At 41.3% G+C, this 19996-nt stretch overlaps 1 protein-coding gene across 5 annotated transcripts in view; it reads left to right on the forward strand.

The window, feature by feature from the left end:
• Positions 1 to 19996, forward strand: part of NBAS (NBAS subunit of NRZ tethering complex) — a 378957-nt gene that overhangs the window by 283139 nt on the left and 75822 nt on the right. For all 5 annotated transcript variants that reach the window (XM_090031852.1, XM_090031878.1, XM_090031881.1 and 2 more), the window contains 3 exons: positions 3110 to 3328; positions 4140 to 4342; positions 13736 to 13825. In XM_090031852.1, the coding sequence (XP_089887978.1) occupies positions 3110 to 3328; positions 4140 to 4342; positions 13736 to 13825 (512 nt within the window). The remainder of the gene's footprint in view (positions 1 to 3109; positions 3329 to 4139; positions 4343 to 13735; positions 13826 to 19996) is intronic.

Genomic DNA, 19996 nt, shown 5'->3' on the forward strand with positions numbered 1-19996 from the left:
AATCAACAGGTGTATTGTAAGAGCCTTTAAGTTAAACTCTAAATGAGATACTTGCATGCCAAAAGTATTGAAACACATTATTTGGAAATCCTATTTGAATTTCTTCCCTCAGTTTCCTATTTGAAGCAAAGGTTGAAAAAGCTTGGCTGTGATTTTGGAAAACAGATAAGAACAGGCCTGACTCCCTTTTCTGTGGACTGTACCAATGGGAAGTACAAAATATCAGTCTCTTGGGAAGTCCTGAAATCTGTTACTATCACATAGATGTCAGTGTATAGTTGGTAGAATGGGAGAGAACAACTATTACACTCCTTTTAAAATGTCTTTACTATTCTATTTATAGAATGTACAACTGTCTATATGGAAATCTGGGAATTAAAGTACTTTCCAGTAAAAGAAGAACAATTCCTTATTTCAAAAATCTGCTAAATGTACTTGAGGACAACACTGTTTTTAAACTCTTTACTTTGTTTTGAGTTTAGTTATACCGATAGCTCGGTCACCTTAATATAAGGTCTTCTGAAGGAAACATTTTTATTATTGTTAGGACTAAAGGTCTCTCAAAGCAAAAGTACCTTGTTCACAACTGCTCCTTATATGATTCAGGCAGCCAGCAGCATACATTAAACTTAAAATTCACTTATCCAGTATTATCATTAATTTTACCCTAAAGCTTCTTTAAATCATATTAGAAGTTGCAATCATTGTCTCTACCAGATGGACTAATATCAGCCTGAGGTACGGCTTTAGAACATTCTTTATTAGAATCAGTAGCTCTGTATACACAGCCTGCGTCATCATCCTATCAGCTGAATATAAAAAGTTAAAATGGCAGAGTGATTGGTTGAAAGTGAACTTGGCTTGTCATTGAAAACTGTAACTTTGTAGGCTACCCAATAGTTTTGCTTATTTTTCAAACATTTAAAGACAAATTTAAACAATGACCTAACACAAATTAAAATACCCTAAAACAGTGTTCTCCAACAAGTATCTTACAGAAATATGTTATTAGACTCCCTCAACATTGTGGCCCCAGGAAATTTTATTTCTACAGATGCATTTCTTCAAGCTGACAGTAAAATAAGGTGTTCACCACAGCAACATTACTTACTGAGTATTGCTGTCCACAGGCCTGCCAGGGTGAGGACCAAGGATCTGGGTTTTTGTTCACTGCGTGGAAAAAACACCAATTTTTCTCCTTTAAAGGAGAAAACCCATGTTTTTCTCCTTTATAGCAGAAAATGGTGGGTTGCACCTTGCGGGCCGAAAGAGTTCCAGGCTGCAAGGAGCTGGCTGGGGCAGGGGAAGCGTGAGCAGGGAGTGCCACATGCAGCCAGGCAGCTCCCCGCAGGTAAGTTTGTGGGGGGCAATCATATGCATCAGGGGAGCATGGGGGAGGCATGTGTCCTCCCAGGTTTGTGCACCCACAATGGGCACAGGGCTGCAGTCTGACCCTACTGGCATAGGTAGGAGTCACCTCTGCAGCCCAGCAGTTGGGATCCAGCTCAGGAGGGCAGAGTGGGTTGGTGTTGCTCTTCGGCACTGCTGCTGGGTTTCCTGTGCCAGCTGTGTCACCAGCAATATGAGTAATGGATGGGGGCGGGGGCTGGGCACAGTGCCATCACCTCCTTCAGCTGCCAGCCGCTTGTATGTTGAGCCACAGCTCTACCCTGCCATAATGGCCCAGCCACCTCCCCTGCTGTCGCCACTCCCCTCAGGCCATCTTCCCTGCCCTCCACTCCACCTCCCCTCTGGGGGAGAGTCATGGCTTGAGGGGAGCAGCAGCAGCTCCCGGGCCGTGGTAATGGGGTAGAACAGTGGCTCGGTGCACAAGCTGCTGGTGGTGGAAGGAGGTGAGAGCAGTGCAGCTCCCCCTCCCCCCCCCCCCAATCTGTTACTCCTCACGCTGCTGGCAGCACAGCTGGTATGGGAGTCCCAGTGGCAGCAACAATTCTCACCACCCCTCTGCCAGGTCCTGCCCATACCTATAGGCCCAGGCTGCAGCCTCATGCCCACTGTGGGCCCACAAATCTGGGAGGCCACATGCCCCCCATATGTCCCCCCAACATGTCACCTATGGCATTGCCTATGATCAGACACCACACCCTTTAGCCCCACATACCAAGCCCCTCCCACACATACTCCCCTATCCCACACACTGGGGGTGAGGGACAGTGGTTTGGGGGAGAGGGGTGCCAGGATTGAACAGGGTGGGGAGCTGTGAGTTGGGAGCAAGGGGCACCAGCAGGGATAGTGGCTGCAGGTCAGGAGTGAGGGGTACCACTGTGGGGCTCTGGCTTGGGGCGAGGCACTGGCATATCAGGGCTGCTCAATGCCACAAAGCGGCAGGGAGGACAGCCAAAGCTGTACTTGTGTCCTAGTGAATGAAGGCGGCTGGGGGAGCTCTGATTTCTATAATAAAAAAAAATCTAAATATGTAAGTATTTAGAATGTATTTTATTATAGAATATATTTATTTTGTTATAATAATTGAGGCATTGGGAAGCTTCCTAATTGCTTTAAAATTGTAAATGTATCAATACAACATTGTGTTCAACTGATACCTATATATCTAGTAGGATTTAATTGTGCTGAAATGCTTTTTTTGCTACCCCTTTAAATCAGAGAATTTGTGATTTTTAAATGTAGAAAACCAGGATCCATGGTGAGTACCAGCGGCTTACCTTAAAAATGTAACAGACAATTTGAAACATACAGATAAAAAGTTGATCTTCTCTCTGCTCCCTAAACACCTTCCAGTTCCCATCTTCATGGGATGATGAAATGTCACTATAAAAGTTTCACTGTTCTTATTTTCTGACTAACTTTTGCTGCTTCTGGTTCCTCAGGATAATGGAGGAAAATATGTAAAACCCTTGATGTTTTTCAAATGTAGCTTTCAGGGGAAGATGTCTGTTGTTCATTTAGTGTTTCATTTAATGTTCTAGTTAGCTCTTTGGGGCAGGGGCTGCTTCCTACTTTGTATTTATACAATGCTTAATGTAATGAAGCCATGATCATGATTGAAGCCTCTGGGCAATAATGGTATATAAATAATAATGTATGAATAATACTAATAATGATCAAACACTGTACGATTCATTTTCAGCTGTCTGTGGATGCCCGGGTAGACATGACTAAGAAAGCTATTAAAGCAGTCAAACAGATCACTGAGAAGCTTAGAAAAAAAAATTTTGAAGAGGCTGTGGAAGGCGCTCAAAATATCCTCCTTCCTTATGAGGATGCTCTGAATCATCTGCAGCAGTCTCTGGCTCATCTGGAAACACTCAGTCATAGTTTTATCATTGGCCTGAAAAACAGTGAGCAGGTAATGATAAATTAACGGTAACAAATGCATTTGCTTTCTGTCTCTGTTCACTTTCAAGTTGTAGCAAGGGTTTTGATTTGATGAGTTTTTTCTGAATCTAATACAGTGCCTATTCTCTTTCACAGAACTTAAAGTTAAGTGTAACACTTGAACACATTTCATTATCCTTTGTAACAAAAAAAAAAGATCTAAGGCAAACAATAAGTTGTTCCTTAGTCAGGGAAATTCCTGTGGTAAAAGATCAGTCTAAAGTTCATACAGCAGTTAAATAGAAGGCTTCATCTTTATATACACATATAATACAATGGAGCACCTGAAATTAGCAATTTAATAATAAGCGTTATTTAATTATAGTGTTATCCCTACTCCCCTCCATTCCCCCTCCTCCTCTCAAAAAGTGCCTCCTTTAATTTATTGGACAGCTGTACCCTTCAAATAGCTTCATCATTACATGCAAGGAAAATGCATTTATTTGCCTTTTTATTATAAATCTATATAACCAAGTCAGGTTTGAGTTTGCCTCTCATCTTCTGCAAATTAGTAAATTCCATTAAAGTTCCTACACTAAAAAGAGCAACATGAGGTTTATAATGAAACCTGAGTACAAGGAAAACATTTGTTCTAAAATTACAATAAACAGTAATGGTTTCTGTCATATTTAGCACGGTAAATTTTACAGCATAGCTTTTGTTGACTTCTTTTTAAGATTTTAAAGATCTTTGAAATTTTCATACTGAAATGTTAAGCCATGCTAGACAGTGAGATACTGAACCATAAATACGAGTAATGTTTAAAATTTGTCTGTTTACAGGATATACTACAGAAGTATGGCCAATTATATGATCTATCCAGGTCAGAGAAAGAAAAAATTCATGACCAGGCAGTAACTATGTGTTTAGATGGTCAGCCTCTGAAAATGATACAAAATTTGTTAGAAGTAGCTGTTGGAGATCTGGGACTCTCTACCAAGGACATAGTACAGTGTGCTGTAAAAAAAATTGTATGTGTGTTAAGGTAAGTTAAACTGCAGCAGTTGAGTCAAATAAGATTTGCAAGGCTTTGTCTTGTTTTTTGTTTTTTAACACAAGTACTTGTTTCTTTCTGTTCCAAGATGGTTGAATTTTGTAAGGACCAAAGCAGTAACAAATATTAGAAAAGTTTATTGGAGGCATTGGCACCCCCTGGCATGCATGCTAAACGTGGGATGTGAGGCCATTTTGCTTGGCACGCTGCGGCCAGCCCCGTCTCCAGGTAGCTGCTGCCAGCGACAGAGCCCCAGCTGCTCCCGGCAGGGCTTACAGCATCCTAACCTGCCTGCCGGGAGCAACCCAGACTCCTGGCTGGCAGCAGCTCCCCAGAGCCAGGGCCACGCACACCTCGGGGCGAACAGTGGGGCAGCGCAGCCTGCCCCGAGGTGCCTGTGCAGTCGCCACCAGCACAGAAGTGATGCTGGAGCTATGCAGCCTGGCACAGCTGTTTGCAGCCTGCTTGCTGCAGCTGCCTAGAGCCCGGGCTGGCTACAAACAGCTGCACCGGGCTCATGACCTCTGTGCTAGGAGCAGGGGAGAGACTAGGGCTGCGCTGTCTCAGGCCCCTCCCCCACCGCCCTCTCCGAAGCACACTTCCACATGCTGGTGTGACGCTGATGCCGGAGCCCAGCACTGCTGTTTGGAGCCTCCCAGCTGCAGCCGGCTTCAGCTCCCAGCAGGCAGCTCCTTCTCAGACTAAAATCGGAAATTCCTGCCTAGGGGCTCTAGCCCCTCTACTTAGGGTCAAACTGATCACCATATTGGGGTCAGGAAGGAATTTTTCCCATGGTTAGATTGGTATGGGCTGTGGGGTTTTTTCCTTCCTCTTGCAGTGGAAAGGTTGGCCCCCTGCCTGGGGTCTCTTGAGCATATATTGGCAACTTTTTATAGAAGCAGGACTTCAGCTGTCATGATTCCCCCGCTTTATCTGTGGCAGGTTATGCCTGTGTTGTGTCAATGTTGACAGTAGCTTTTTGTAATTTAGTTTATGGACTGTAGAGGATGGTTTGGATAGGGATGATCCTGCCTCAGGAAAGGGATAGGACTAGATGACCTCTGGAGGTCCCTCCCAGCCCCACTTTGATTCCCTCTGATTCTAAGAAAAGCTAATGCTGTTAATTGCAAGATATGTCATTAATGAGTAAGACCTCTTCAGAGATGAAGCACCTCTACAGCCTACACTGAGACCTGATGGGATAATACCAGGAGCCCTGTATTCGCTGTCCTTAGCAAGAGAAAATTGTCCTCCATTCTGTACTATTGTTTCTCACAGACATTTTTTATCAAGTTCTATCAAGTTGTTGTTCACGTTTTGGGCCCAGGATATCTAAAACATCATCTAAACCTCTGGAATGAACAGTGTCACTCTCAACACTCCTGGAAGGGTGTAATTTTTCAATAAGGGTAAGAGAAATGGACTGCTTTGCAGGAGCTGGTTCAACATACTGGACTGAATTCTTTCTGCAAAAGTTGAGGGTAGTCAGAAACCTCACCTTCCATTCCAAGTCCAGGCACGTTTTTGTCAGTTTGCTTTCAGTACTCTGAATTCTAAATAACATGTATACTGTACCTGCAAATAAATAAGCAAATCAAATCAAAGAGAAACCTAACACTATGAAAATGAGTTCTCTACGCATATTTCTTCCCCTGTAGAAAAGATAAAACATCAAAAATCTCAGTGCTAATTAATGAGTAATGTAACACTGAAAGTTGCACAGAAAGGATGAGCATGGAATAAAAACCTATACAAGATAGAATAGTTTGCCCCTGCTTGAGGTAATATGGAACATGCCAACAAAATACCCAGGGGAATTAAAAATATTTTAAAAAAACAAACTTCCTTTTAAATAGAATAAGCATTTTTACAAAAAAGCTGTTGCCTGGCATCTCTTTAGCCTGCTGACACTGATGTCACGGAAGTGAATGGAATTGGATGCGTCTCAGTCATGCACCACTACATTAGTATTCAAGCTAGTGCATGGCACAAATCGAAACTTACTAACCACATCATTTTGTGAAACTCCTGTGTATTTCTGTGTTCATTGGGAAAAAAATGTAATTATAAAGAAGAAAATACTTCCTGCCTGCGTGGAGTACCAAGCTTAAGAATTCAGTAAATGTTACTTTTAAAAAGAAAACTCTTAAGGTTTTGTGCATTAGGAAACTTTGGGCGTTTATAAGAAATCGGATACATGCATTGTCATGGTTTTAAATGGACTTGAAAGAAGAGCATGTTGGAAAATGGGGAAGTTTAAATGTATTGGGGTGGGTATTTAATTTTGAAAATGAAGGCAAGGGAAAACGTAGTGTTTAGTTGCCCAGTTCTGGGTTTTTAATGATGATAAGGAATGCCATTGAACCACCTACCTATAAATTCAGTAGACTTCGTTGTGACAAAATAGGTTTCAGGGAACACTCCAGAGTTAAACTGAGATCTTACTGCAACCATAATAGAAAACAAAAATCTTTTTTTTACACCTACAAAAAAAGTTAAAAATTCAGATTTGGTATAAAGCCCATTCAAAACATTTAGGGGTTTTTTTCATATGGAAAATGTTTACTGACTTTTACAGAGGAGACATCTATAAAGATTTCCTTTGTGGAATATCTCCCTTTTCTCTCACTTGCTTAGATTTTTCTTGTTAAATATATACATCATCCCCACTTCCCCCCATAAAAACACCAGATTTCTCTCATACATGCCTCCTAGAAAATGGACCAGTTTTAGGACAAAATATATAAGTAGTCCCCTCCCAATTCTATATATGTATATTTGAGTTAATTCCATATCAGTTTAGAAGAACTGTCAAATTCTGTCAGATATTTCAATTTTCTTACTTTGTAACTAGTTCTACTTCTCAGAATTTAGTTGGGAGTCTCTTTTACTAACAGTATAATCTCCTCCATAGAATTTTATCTGCATATTTCATTTAAACCCTGTCACTGACAATTTTTTGGGTTAGCCTATGGAAGTCGTCATTGTCAATAGATATTAGTTGCCTCCCAGCTCTTTCGTACATTTACAAAATTGGTAATGTTTATAGCTTAGTTGAGTTATATAGGAAATATTTTATATCTATTCTTCAGTAGCACAATAAGCATCAGAAAGCAAGACCCTCTCTATGGCTGCCATGTAGTTTTATAATAAACTTGAATAACTTTTGTATCCCATCTCAGAAGATCATTTAGGTAGGAACCCAAGATGCATAAGATGAGCTGTCTTCCATGATTCTTATATGTCACAGAACAGCATATTATAGATTTATTTTACCTGAAGTTCTTAGGTCTTCTGAACTCATACATGCAGATGAAAGAGCATAGGTCCAAAGTCAACTCCACCTTTAGATGGGCAAACAGCACGACAACTAGTTCTCAAGTGGTATTTCAGACCACTTTAGCAAATAATTGAGCTTATCCCACTCAGGAACACGTGTAACTCTAGTGCATTTAGGACTAGCAAGCAGGAGACCCATGTCCTGGGGTTCCCAGAAAGTGTTTGAATTTGTATCTCCCACATCTCAGCAAAGTGCCCAACTACTAGGCCAGGGGTTGTCGACTGTGTGTACACATACCCCTATGGGTACTTAGACAAGTCATAGAGGGCATGTATGGGCAGGCTGGGGCAGAGCATGCCTGGTGCATGGCAGCAGCATCTTCCCTGGCGTATTCACCTCTTACTCAGGGGAGGGGGAAGGGGAGGAAAGCACCAGGAGCCGCTGACCCAACACAGCACATTGCAGTGCTTCCCCACCCACACCCGTTTGAATGGCAGGGGGTGGGGGTTGTGCCTGCCCCAAGTGGCACATGATTGGCTGGGCGCAAGGCCTGTCAGCCGCCTGCGGAGCCATGACCGGCTATAGGAAAGTGGGGCAGCACACAGCTTCCATTCGGCTCCCCCTCCCAGCGCTCCTGCTGCGCACACTCCTGGGAGGGCATGAGGGATGTGTGCCCTTGGATCAGCACGTGGGGAAGGATGGGCTATGGGCTACTGCCAGCTGAGGCCAGGACAGTGCTGGGCTGTTTCTGGTGAGGGTGTTGGGCCCGGCTGCACTGGGAGGAGTTTGGGGTGGATTAAGGCTAATTTTAGGGTGGCTGCAGCCACCGCCGTAGCACAGCCTGGCCCCCTATGCCACCAAGAAGAGCCCCCCCACAGTGCAGGAGGGAGTGGGGCAGAGACGAGTCATTTACCCCTGCCTCTGGACCTCTTCCCTCCTGCACTGTGGGCATTGTCGCATGACCTGGCCCAGCCGGGTCACAGGACAATCGGAGCCTAGCAGCTCCTCCAGGGCACAGTGTGGATGAGCACGTGCCCCCCCCCCTTGCTTCCCTTGTGGTGCATGCAGTGGCAGGAGCCAACCCCCCTTTCCATTCCCCTGAAGGAGCCACAGGGTTCTGATTGTCCCACGACCTGGCCTGGCTGGGGCCCCATTCACAGTAAATGAGGCCCAGGCCAGGCCAGGTCATGGGACAATCCCCACAGTGCAGGAGGGAGCAGGTCAAGGGCAGGGATGAATGACTTGTCCCTGCCCCACTCCCTCCTGCACTGTGGGGGGCTCAATCCACAGCCCTACTTCCTCCCTCACCACTGAGTGGGGGGGCAGATTGAGGGCCCTGCAATGAGGGAGAGAGCAGGGCAAGAGCAGGGACCAGGGTGAGTGGGGCCCCATCTCTGTCGGGTGGTGGGACAAATGGAGGCTTGGGGGTGCCCCACCAACCGGCCTGGCTGGGGCCCTACTCACCTCAGCCCTGTTCCTGCCTCTGCCCCACTCCCTCCCTCACCACAGGGGCCCTGATCTGTACCTCCCCCATGGCCCCTTTCTCCACAGACTTACCTTTTGAGGGGGTTCACACGCATACGCTCAGCCCCCCCCCCATATTTTTTTTCTCCCTCCACCTATGCAATGCCTGTCCCAGCCCCATTCCCTCCCTCATCATGGGGACTTCGATCTGCCCCCATTAAACAGAAAAAATTATGAAGGAGTACATGAATTGAAACTTTGAAACAAAAGGGGTACACTTGTTAAAAAAAGGTTGAAAACCCCTATTCTAAGGTATAGCTAGGCAGGGCAAAGAGGAGCCTCTACTTTTTCCATAGAAGCTGAACCATGGGGGCAGCCAAGAAAAGAAGATATATGGGTCCAGAAGAAGAGCAAGCCACAGGGAGTCTGGCTGTGTGCCTATGGGAGATGAGGATTACATAGCAAGAGAGGATGCCCTGGTTTCTGGCCCACCCTGCATCTGCCCTGTTGCTGTCCTCTCAGTTTATCTCATGACTATTAAATGCAAAACTTAGAAATGCCATTGGGTAACTGAAGTTACCATGTAATTAACTTTGGAGTACCTGGTAGAAGGTAGAGCAGAGTAGCACCTGTCCAACTGGTTCAGAGTTATGAGTTTTCATAGACAACAATCTACTTACCTACCAAAGCTCATGCCTCTCTGAACCAGTTAGTCTTCAAGGTGTCACCCTGCTCTACATTCTGCCTGACCTCACACTAACATAGATAACCACCGCTGTGCTCACTGGGGTAACTAAACGTAGCAGCCCAAGTGCTACTATCTGGCTTAACTGGGTCTTGCATTTGGAGCATAGTTTCATGCTCACCTGGCAACAGGCAGGAGAAGCTTGATCAGACTTGGCGTCTAGTCTTATTTACTGGGAGAGATCATTTGTATTTGGAATAGTCAACCCCAAAAAGGAAATTAAGACTTTTCATTGTCTCTCGGCCTTCCTGAAGGATGGCAGACAGTAGAGTTTAATAATTTAGGAATGTCATTTTTATAAAAATGATATTAGCTCTTTAACATTGCAATTCACAATTTCTCCATAGGATATGTTAATGTTCCGAGTATAAAAAGGATGAATGTAAGGCTTGGAAAATAACAAGGCATCGAGTATTTTGGTGAATAATGTAATTAGGCTAAAATATTTAGTTGCATTTAATTTATTCTCCTTTTATGTAATTCTTTGTAATTTTTTATTGCTCTTGAAGAACTTTTTGATTAAATACATGTCTTTTTTTGCATCTGAACTGAAATCAAAATGAGCCTTTACCAATTTAATTATGCCAGACTCGTGCAACATTCACCTTAAAGCTCCTAGGTATTTTTTTATTTTTTTTTAAAAAGGCACATAAAACACCATATAATCTATGTGAAGAACTAATGTACCATTAATTATGTTTGTTTCTGTCAGTAGTTTCTGACGATTTTGCTGTTAATTAGTTAGGAAACAAGAAAGCTATAGTTGTTGTGAAAACTTGACAAATGATTCTGTTTGTCATGTAGAAGTCTTTTGAATTGTGATTATTTTTTTTTATTGCCCTAACTAATTTTTAAAGTACTACAGATAGCATCAGGTTTTTAAGATGAAAAACACTGGTTTCCCATCATTCATTTATTTAATAAATTAACATTCTTGTATTATAGTTAATAGATTGAATTTCAAGTTTATTTTAAAATACTGTGCCACGGATAACTAGACTTTACTCTTTAACTCCCCTGTTTGTCTGATGGGATAATGCTTGCCTTTGCACAGAACCCTTTCATATGATAGCCTTAAAGCATTTCACAAATATTAATGAATGTAAGTATTGTTTCTGGTTTACAGATTGGATAACCAAACCACAAAGTTAAGCCCTGGGTTTTCAGAAGTATGCACTAATGGCAGGTGTTTCAATGTCCTTTAGCCCACCTTGAGCTTGGTTCCCAGAGGTGCTGAGTGTCTGCATTTCCAAATGGAGTTATTTAGGTTATTTAAGTTGAAAAATCAAATCCTGAAGGTGTTGTGAGCTTCCCCCCCCGCACTTCTAAGGCAACAAAAATGGGTTGATATGCCATTTCCTGAGCTATACAGTTTGGCTATCTACAATAAAGGTATATTTAAAATAACTGGAAATCTAAATAACAGGAAGTCCTATGGAAGAGCTGGAAATAGGACTTATATCTCCTTGTTCCTAACCTTGTCCTTTAACCACAAAATGACCCCCCCTTTCCCAAATCTTTCAGACAACCATCTTTCATTTCCTTGAGAGTGGGTTTTTTATCACTCTTAGAGCTGTTACTGTATATTTGATGTTAATGGTATAACAGAGTAAACTTTTTTCATTTTACAAGCTTGTTTGTAAAAACCTAGCAGTTTGACAAGAGGGAAAATTTGAAGTTTGCCCATAGTAAAAGCTTCCGTAATATTAAGTTTAAGCTATCTTGACCATACCGGGGGGGGGGGTTGTTTTGTGGTGTTTTGTTGTGTTTTTTGCTTTCTTTCTTTGTTTTAATCTGATTAAAAAAATAGGCAGCTATATACAAAGCTGTTCAGTGTGTTCTTTATTACTTCTCCAGCTTTTTCAGAATACAGACTCCTTCCTTAGATTTGCTACATTATAAATGCTTCCATGGATACATCAGGGATCCATCTGTGTGATGGACCCAAGGTAGTCTATGAGCTCCTCAGTACAAAACGTTCTTGTAGTTCTGTGTTTGTACATGGCCTCGATGTAAAACACCTGTTCAGAAACTAGTCCATCAAACCACTTCTTGTGTCTTCTCAAGATGTGCAGTTTGATTCGTCACTGTCAAGTTTCATAATAGCTACACTACACAAATAGTTGGGGGGGACTTTTTGGCAAGTTGCCACAAACTAGGATCCATGTTCTTTAGAGTGCCACTCCAGTCCCCTTTTCCTCCTTGATCTGCTGCTCTTATTTCTGCTCCCTGACTTGTGCTTCCTGTCCAATCTCCTGCTTTGCTTTCTGTTCCGTGCCGTATGTGCTGGCTGCCCCTCTGTTGCACACCACACACACAGGCTTTCCATTCCAGTTGTGGCACATATGCTGTAGGTTGGGTACCCCTGCTGTAAAGTGTCAGATTGGTCCACAGGTGAAGAGGGCCACTGAGTGAGTGATCTGGTGGTTCAACATATCCTTCATCATGTGCTTGTTTAGTGTTTTTGCTCCTGTGCTCAGGCTCGTACCTTTGGTCAGATCTGGCATCAGTAAGGATTTTCCACTTGGTCAGATTTACAGGCACCTTGGATTTTGTTCTGTTTTGTTTGTTTGTTTTATTTTTCTCTGAATCATCATAAGGTGCAATTAGTATCCAGGAAGCATCCGTTAACATCATGCTAAGCACCAATTAACAGCAGAAACCTTCTATGTAGAAAATCCACTTAGGTTTCTAAAGATGCATGTCCATGCTTTCTTCAAATGTCACCTGTGTCACCTCTCAAAATCACCTGATTTGTCTCTTGGCTAAAACAAACATCCCACTGCAATAACAGAAATCAGATATTGGCAGAAACTTTCATAATTGTAAAGAGTAAATGTGCAAAGCCTTGTAGTTAGTCCATGCATATTCCATTATCTGGTATCCTATAAGTTATGTTACCTTTGGCAGAGCAATCATTGAGGCTTTGACATGTATTCATATTACTAAGGAATCATAATTCTTAAGTGCAGCAAAAGGTTGACACATAGTCTAGCAATAGAATAGCTTTACTATGCTGATGAATTGCAGGGAATGTGCATTTGTATCTCTGGCTCCTGAGGCATCTTTGGCAAGCTGTCTAGCATCTTTAGTTCAACAATTATGAGCCCTAAGATAGACAGATCTATTGATATTCTAGGTCAGCCTAACCATCATTGTCCTTTTATGATTTGCATGAAAAGACCCTGAAGTCTTTATTAAAGTGCTAGTGTAATTCATTTTTCCTCTAAGAGTTCAGTTATTTGTCAGGCTTATTTCCCTAGACTTCATAGCAAAAGATTTGCACTTTCCTTCCATGAGACAAATGTGTAAACACTGAAACTTTCATCATTCCTGCTTTTAACAGCTTTTGAACACTAGAAAAATCTGTGTCCCAACTGTAACTTTCCTGATGAATTACATGATTTAGAATTACCATCTTGATTCCTGCATGATACTTGGAAGGAAAATGTGGTGACAATTTATGCAAAGCCTTCAGTCTATTTTGTCTGTGTTGGCATAATGCAGTATAACAACACGCTTCAGTAACAACTATTTTCTGAACACCTTGGTAGAAAGTGTTTTTTCATGGACCAGATTTTAAATGAACCCTCTGAGGAAAGACAAGTGGTCTGGTGCATTTTAACTCTCTGGCTTCTTTTTTGTTAGCTGCATTTGAGTTGTTTAGTTATTTTTCTCATGTGCTTTTTTCTCCCCTTTCTTCTGTTCATTACTTTATATTATGACACAAAGATAAGAGGAACAAATCAAATAGACAACTTGAAAATTACTCTGATCAACAAAAAGTTTACACATGGCCTGCAGTTGTGCTGTCTGGATTGAACATTAAGATTCAAGAAAGTTTTATTCTAAAGTAGTCATGTTTTGTATAAACTGATTTAATTCTTTTTGACAGTGAGGATAATGTTGCTTTGACTTCACTGAAAGATCCACTTCAGGTCCTAGAAGGCGTTGTTTCGGCTGTCCATGCAAATGTGGAAGATGGGTAAGAGCTTATATTATGTGATTGGCAGGAATCCCTTGGTTAGCAGTATACAAGATTATTTTTGTCATGATTCTATAGAACTACAATATTGATAATGTTATTTTCTTGCCCAGGTTTATGTAATGTCTGTGCAGGTAAATATGGATAATTTGTCTTTGTAAGTATGATTTGTCGTGCTGAATCAGGCACTCCTCAGTGTTATTAGTCTGGTACTAAATCAAAGAGTACTCTGTATTCTGCAATGCGCTGCAATGACCAAACCACATTTTCTCTAAAGATTAGAACAAATAATGTTATTACCAATGGCGATTCCAGCATTTGGTTGATAAAGCTCCTCAGTAAAAAGGTAAATTTGCATCAGGCTGTAAAAGTGGCAGAATTGCACTGAAAGCAGATTCCAAACCCCGAAGTCTACCGCCATAGTGGCCTGGGTTCCATGTCCTGTAAGTTCAGCGCTTCAAAATGTTGACAGTTGTATGCTTAAAAATATAGTGAAGGTGTTTTGCCTCTCCTCCCCCAACTGTACTTAATTGTTATCATTCTCTAATTGTGATGATCCTCATTCAGTGTGTGTAACATTCACACACATCCAGTGTACATCATCAAAGCTTTATCCTAGCAATGGAGTAAATAATTGGAATTAAGAAATTAATTGTTTTCCATTGTAATTCATAATGAGTTTCTTGCCTGTAGTTATTGTAACATAACATTGTAGATAAGCACCCAGTTCAGTGTCATCTTGAATTCTGTTATTTTCTCTGCCTTTGAAATGAGCTGCCTGGAGTCCTTTAATCTGAGTACACTGTTAACCTCATGGTGTTAAAATGATAATCGGGTATATAGATCAATATGGCTTCTGATACATTTACAGTTACAGTTTTGTTTTCTGTTTATGACTTAATCTGAAAAAGTGCTAAACTTCTTCATAGGAGTGCACAAAATTGAGACTTGACCTGTGTTAACTTCAGAAATGTTCTCACAATTCCTCTTAGCTCTGAAACTTCTAATTTACAGTTTGAATGCCACTCATTTGGTAGCATCGTTTCTAATTTCGCTCAAGTTCAGAGGTAAATAGTAGATTAAGAGAATAATAGACTAAATAAAATTGAAATTCTTACAATCTGAAAATGTAAACTGTCAGTGTTTATTATTTTAGAGCTGCAAGACGAGTTAAATTGGTGTTTTCTGACTGATATTACTTTCCCATCTGTCTTGTTAGAACAAATAAAAGAGTATTACTTATAAATCACACTCCACCTGGTGCCATTCTCCCCTTTTAAAAGAGACTGAAATATTTCAGAAGAATAACCTAATATTGTTTACAGATTTGTTATATCTTATATATTAGCACTACCACTAAGAAGTGGAACCAGTAAACAGTGGACTATTTGCCAACAACAATTAGTCAATTTTTACTTATCTATTTACTTTTATTGTGAAACTTTATTTAGCATGTGTTTATTCTAAAGCACCTTCTCTAACAGGAAATAATTGTCTAATTTTAATTATCCACAGTCCTGAAACAACAAGTTTTATGGAAAGCCTTTTCTTCCTTGCTAAGAATACTAAGATACTTTGTAACGATTAATTTAGCAAAATGAGTTCTTTTCAAAAAGAGGGAAAAGTCAATGGAAAGCTGTCCCCCTGGGTCCATGAATGCGTCTTTGTGAGTTGTTCTGAGTTGCTCTTTGATCAGGTAGAAATCCTCCCCTGAAAGAGTCAGATGGCAGGCGGAGAGGTACCAAATCTTTCCTGTTGTTCTGCAATGAAGTTTAGAATCCAAAATCAGCTAAAATTTGGCATCTTCCACATTTCAGGGATGTATTTGGTAGCCATGTTGGTCTGAGACAAACAGAAATACAAAAATCTAGAAGTTTTATTAGACCAACTGGGAAATCACAGAAAAATATCCTGCCTGCCATCTTACTCCTACAGGGAAGGATTTCTACCTGATCTACACATCAAAGAGCAACTCAGCACTACTCACAAAGACACACTCATGGACCCAGAGGGACAGCTTTCCAGCTCTCTCTATGCAAAAATTAAGTTTATTTCCTACCTATGGAGACTTTTTACCATCTCTACTTTTCCCAGCTCCTGATGAAGGGTCTTTGAGCCCAAAAGCTTGCAAAAAAAGGATATATTTTTGCGATTTCCCAGTTGGTCTAATAAAAAGTATGATTTTGAAACCAAGAGTTCTAGATTTTTTTATTTCTGTTTGTCTCAGACCAACATAGCTACCAAGTACATCCTAGAAAAAGTAACACATTTTAAATATGTTGGAGCATCCCACAAAAGATGCTACATCCTGAAAATAAGTAAAAACAAAAATAACCATTCTCGTTGGACAACTAACAAAACTGAAGAAAACCTGGACTAGCAGCAACATCACAGTGAAAACAAATCTTCACTTACTACAGTAAAAACTCTGTTATCCAGCATCCCCTGGGAATGGGGGTTTCCAGATAACAAAATATGCCAGTTAATTGAGTGGCCTGGGCCACTGCTTCTCCTGCCTTGTCTGCTTTGTCTGGGGCATCCCGCTGCCCCTCCCGCAGCATCACTGCGCCTTCTGTGGGACAGGAAGGCGGGCCCTGCACAGCCTGTTTGTGCCATGGAGGCTCAGCAGCACGGGCTGCTTTCCCCCGGGACATGGGGGCTCGGAGAAACTGGAAGTGCCACAGTGAGCACTTCCGATTTCACTTAATCTTACAAGCCAGTATGTTGGTTAATTGAGCATGCTGGCTTGTAAGATGCCAGTTAACAGGACTTTTACTGTATATCGGGGCAGGCAGTTATTTTGGGCGGAGGGCCACTTACTGAGTTTAGGCAAGCTATCAAGGGCCACATGACAGGAAGCCAGGGGCAGATAAATATTAATTTTCTAAATTTTTTTAGGGGCCCCACAGGTCGGATAGAATGGCCTGGCAGGCTACATTTGGCTCACGGGCTGCATTTTGCACACCCCTGTACTATATGCTATTGCCGTGTCAGCAACTTTATTACTGAGAAACCTGGGTATTCACCAGGGCACTGGAAAAGCATTTTGAGACCTTTGAAATGTGGTGCTTCAGAACACTTCTACATATATCCTACGCTGCACGTAGAACAAATGAATCCATGAAAGATCAAGTAATCCCTGACGCTAGTCTGAGTTCTAGAGTTGCCTTGCCCTTCCTGACTGACTCCCTGCAGGTGCAAACCAAAGAAGTATACTCCTCTTTGCTAGCTACCCCCTGCTTCCATTTCCTGTATGCCTCTTTTTTTGCCCTTAAGATATCTTGGATGCCCCTGGTTAGCCAAAGGGGCTTCCTGGCCCCCTTGCCCCCTTTCCTCTGCTATGGGATTGACTCACTCTGAGCCCAGAGTCTTGCATAGTCTTGCGCCTAAGGTTTGGATGAAGAGAAGCAACCTAATAAGATTAATTCCAATTCACAGTACTTTGTTAGAATTGTCTGAGCCAGTCCACGCATCTCTGATTCCACAGCATGACTGGTTGTGACACCACCAGCCAGTTCAGTGTTCACACTAAGAAAACTGCTTGCATGCTGCTCATTCAACATCCGCATCTATTGGCAGGTCTAAGAAGTAGGCCTGATGTTGATAAGGATTTGTACAGTTATGTAGGAAAGTTGGTTGTATTGCTGTAGCAGCCGTCAACATCTTTGGCAGCCCTTCTAGATGTTGGGGTGAAATTATTCCATCAAGGAAAAGCTCCAGATAAAATTCTGTCTACATATGACTCCCTTGTGTGCTATGTATGTAGAGCTAATTATCAAAGCTTGGTTGGCGAAGTGTGCTTGACTCTAATCCACCATTGCCATCACCTGACTAATGAGGTTGGTAAACTGAAAATGATGCTTACATTCCTATCATAAACATGCTTGAACCATTACCAGTAGAATACCTTTTAAATAACAAATTGCAAGTGCAAGACAAAATGCTGGGGACCAGCATGCTTGTATAAACAGTTTAATATGCCATGCACTCCTGGCTGCAAGTGCTACAGGACAGCTTATTGAATCTGTATAATAACTACAGGGATTCAGAAATGGATTCAAGTAATGAAGAGAGCTGAAAACCTCCCATTACCCATTGTATTAATGTTATATATACCATTGTATTGCCGTCACATTACCATTGGATTAGATTATTACATTTTCCTATTGCCTCAAGTTGAACAAATGTCTGTGTATTTCATTGACATTGAGTTATTTATTATTAATATCTGACATACGTTGAATAAGATGATAACTTTTTTTTACATTTCAGAATGCAGGTAACTCAAACAACTAGCCTGAGTTAAGTTTTCAGTACTGTAGGTCTGCTATGAAATTTATAGTGATAGAATTTGTGGGGTTTTAATATTAGATTGTTGTTTACTAGGATTTTAATTGCATCGAGTTGATATATACATGCTACTGTGCCAGCCATCTTGTAATCCAGTATGGCCACCACATTGGAAATGTTATGATTGATCTCTTTGGTGAACACAGTGTTTGTTTCATCTTTGGAATTAATTTTCTAACCCCAGTGGTAGCTGAAATATTGCTCAAAAGGTGAATTCATGGCAACCATCCTGGAGTCCAATAAGGCAGCTACACGTACTACTGGCCTAATTGGCAACATGACTTTTCTGACATGGGAAGACCACCTCTAGCTGAAAAACACTGTTGCTACTTAGGCAATGAGTTGCCTACAAGAAAATCTAGGGACCCGACTGGTCAATTTGTACCCTCCTGTAATAATTGTTCTCACTTAGCATAATAGATTTGAGCCCAAGCAGCAAAACTGGTTACTTAGAAATCTACAGTTGTCTCTAATCAAGAGTGGAAGACAGAGCCATCATTGTAAACCTTTAAAAATATGATTAGGACTCAAACAGGTTTCAAGGGCTAAGTTAAAGCTATTTGTATTTCTGAATAGTCTTACAATAAATTCTTTACAACATATTAAAGTAAGTAGTAAAATCCAGAAATCCACAGAGACTAATACTTTGTCTGGTGCCCTCTAATATGCTACAAATATATAATCTGACTATTGTAGCATGAATGCCAGTGGAAGATGGTTGCACACGTCCTTTATATCCCAGTAATTGTAAAAAAAAGAAAAGAAAAAAAAAACTGAAATAGCTTCATTCTTTTCACCAGAATTTGAGGACAATTTATGTGCTACAGCCATATGTTTCTCTTGGGCCTGTTCAGTGATCCAAATGTTCTGGCCACATATAATTTTAAAGAAAACATTTGTCCTACCATTAAGTAAAAACTCAGTCTATTGGGGGCATGCTGCATTTATAAAGGGAGTAAATAAAAAAAAGTGTGCATTCCAGTATATGATCCTTATTTTGTAATTACTGTACCGTGAAGAAGTTTGCGTGACCTGGTATTTGAAAAGAAATCTACAATTCTGTCCCACTTCACTGTGTTTTAGAGGGGATACCCTCATACCTTTACAGCAAAAAACAAATGTTATTCCAAGTGTTAATTGCTTCAAGAAAGCATTTCAGTGCTCTGTTGCCTTTAAAAAAATCTTGTAGTTGAGATGCAACTAAAATACCAAAGCTGTGTTTCAGCTTTGGTAATGAGGCCAAACCAAAGGCTTATGCATAGGCATTTGTGGATGTGTCCAGATGAGCAGGGTCATGTGCTTGCAGCAGCACAAATTTGTGCAGCTATTTTGTGCCTTAATGCATACCCATGCATATGTGCTTTGTTGCGGGACACATTGTCAAGCTTTGGACAAATTGCCCTTGGCCAGCTCTTTCCACCTCCCAGAGTACTGAAGCAGCCAAGGCACAGATGGAGCAGTAAAGATGCTCTGGCCAGCAGCCATAGCATCACATTGGAGGATGAAGCCTCCATTTGTTCCGGTCCATGCTATTTTCACATGTGTCATGCCTCTTTTTTCCCAGCACTTTTTTGCTACCCGGAAATCCTGTTAGCAAATTTTGTCCCTGCACTGTAAATTTGCAGCGTGGGACATGTTTTAACATTCCACACATGCAATTTGCAGCACCACAAATCTCAAATGCCTGCATCTGGGGACATGGCCTATCTCTATATTTTTTGACCCATGCACTTATCCATAGGAATCCTGTAAAATAGAAAATACTGTTAGAGAGGAGAAGGTTTTTGAAAGCTGGCTAATCATCTAGTAGGTAAGATTTAC

Source organism: Crocodylus siamensis, chromosome 1 (genome assembly GCF_052110815.1).
Source record: "Crocodylus siamensis isolate JL-2025a chromosome 1, ASM5211081v1, whole genome shotgun sequence".
Taxonomy (NCBI): Eukaryota; Metazoa; Chordata; order Crocodylia; family Crocodylidae; genus Crocodylus; species Crocodylus siamensis.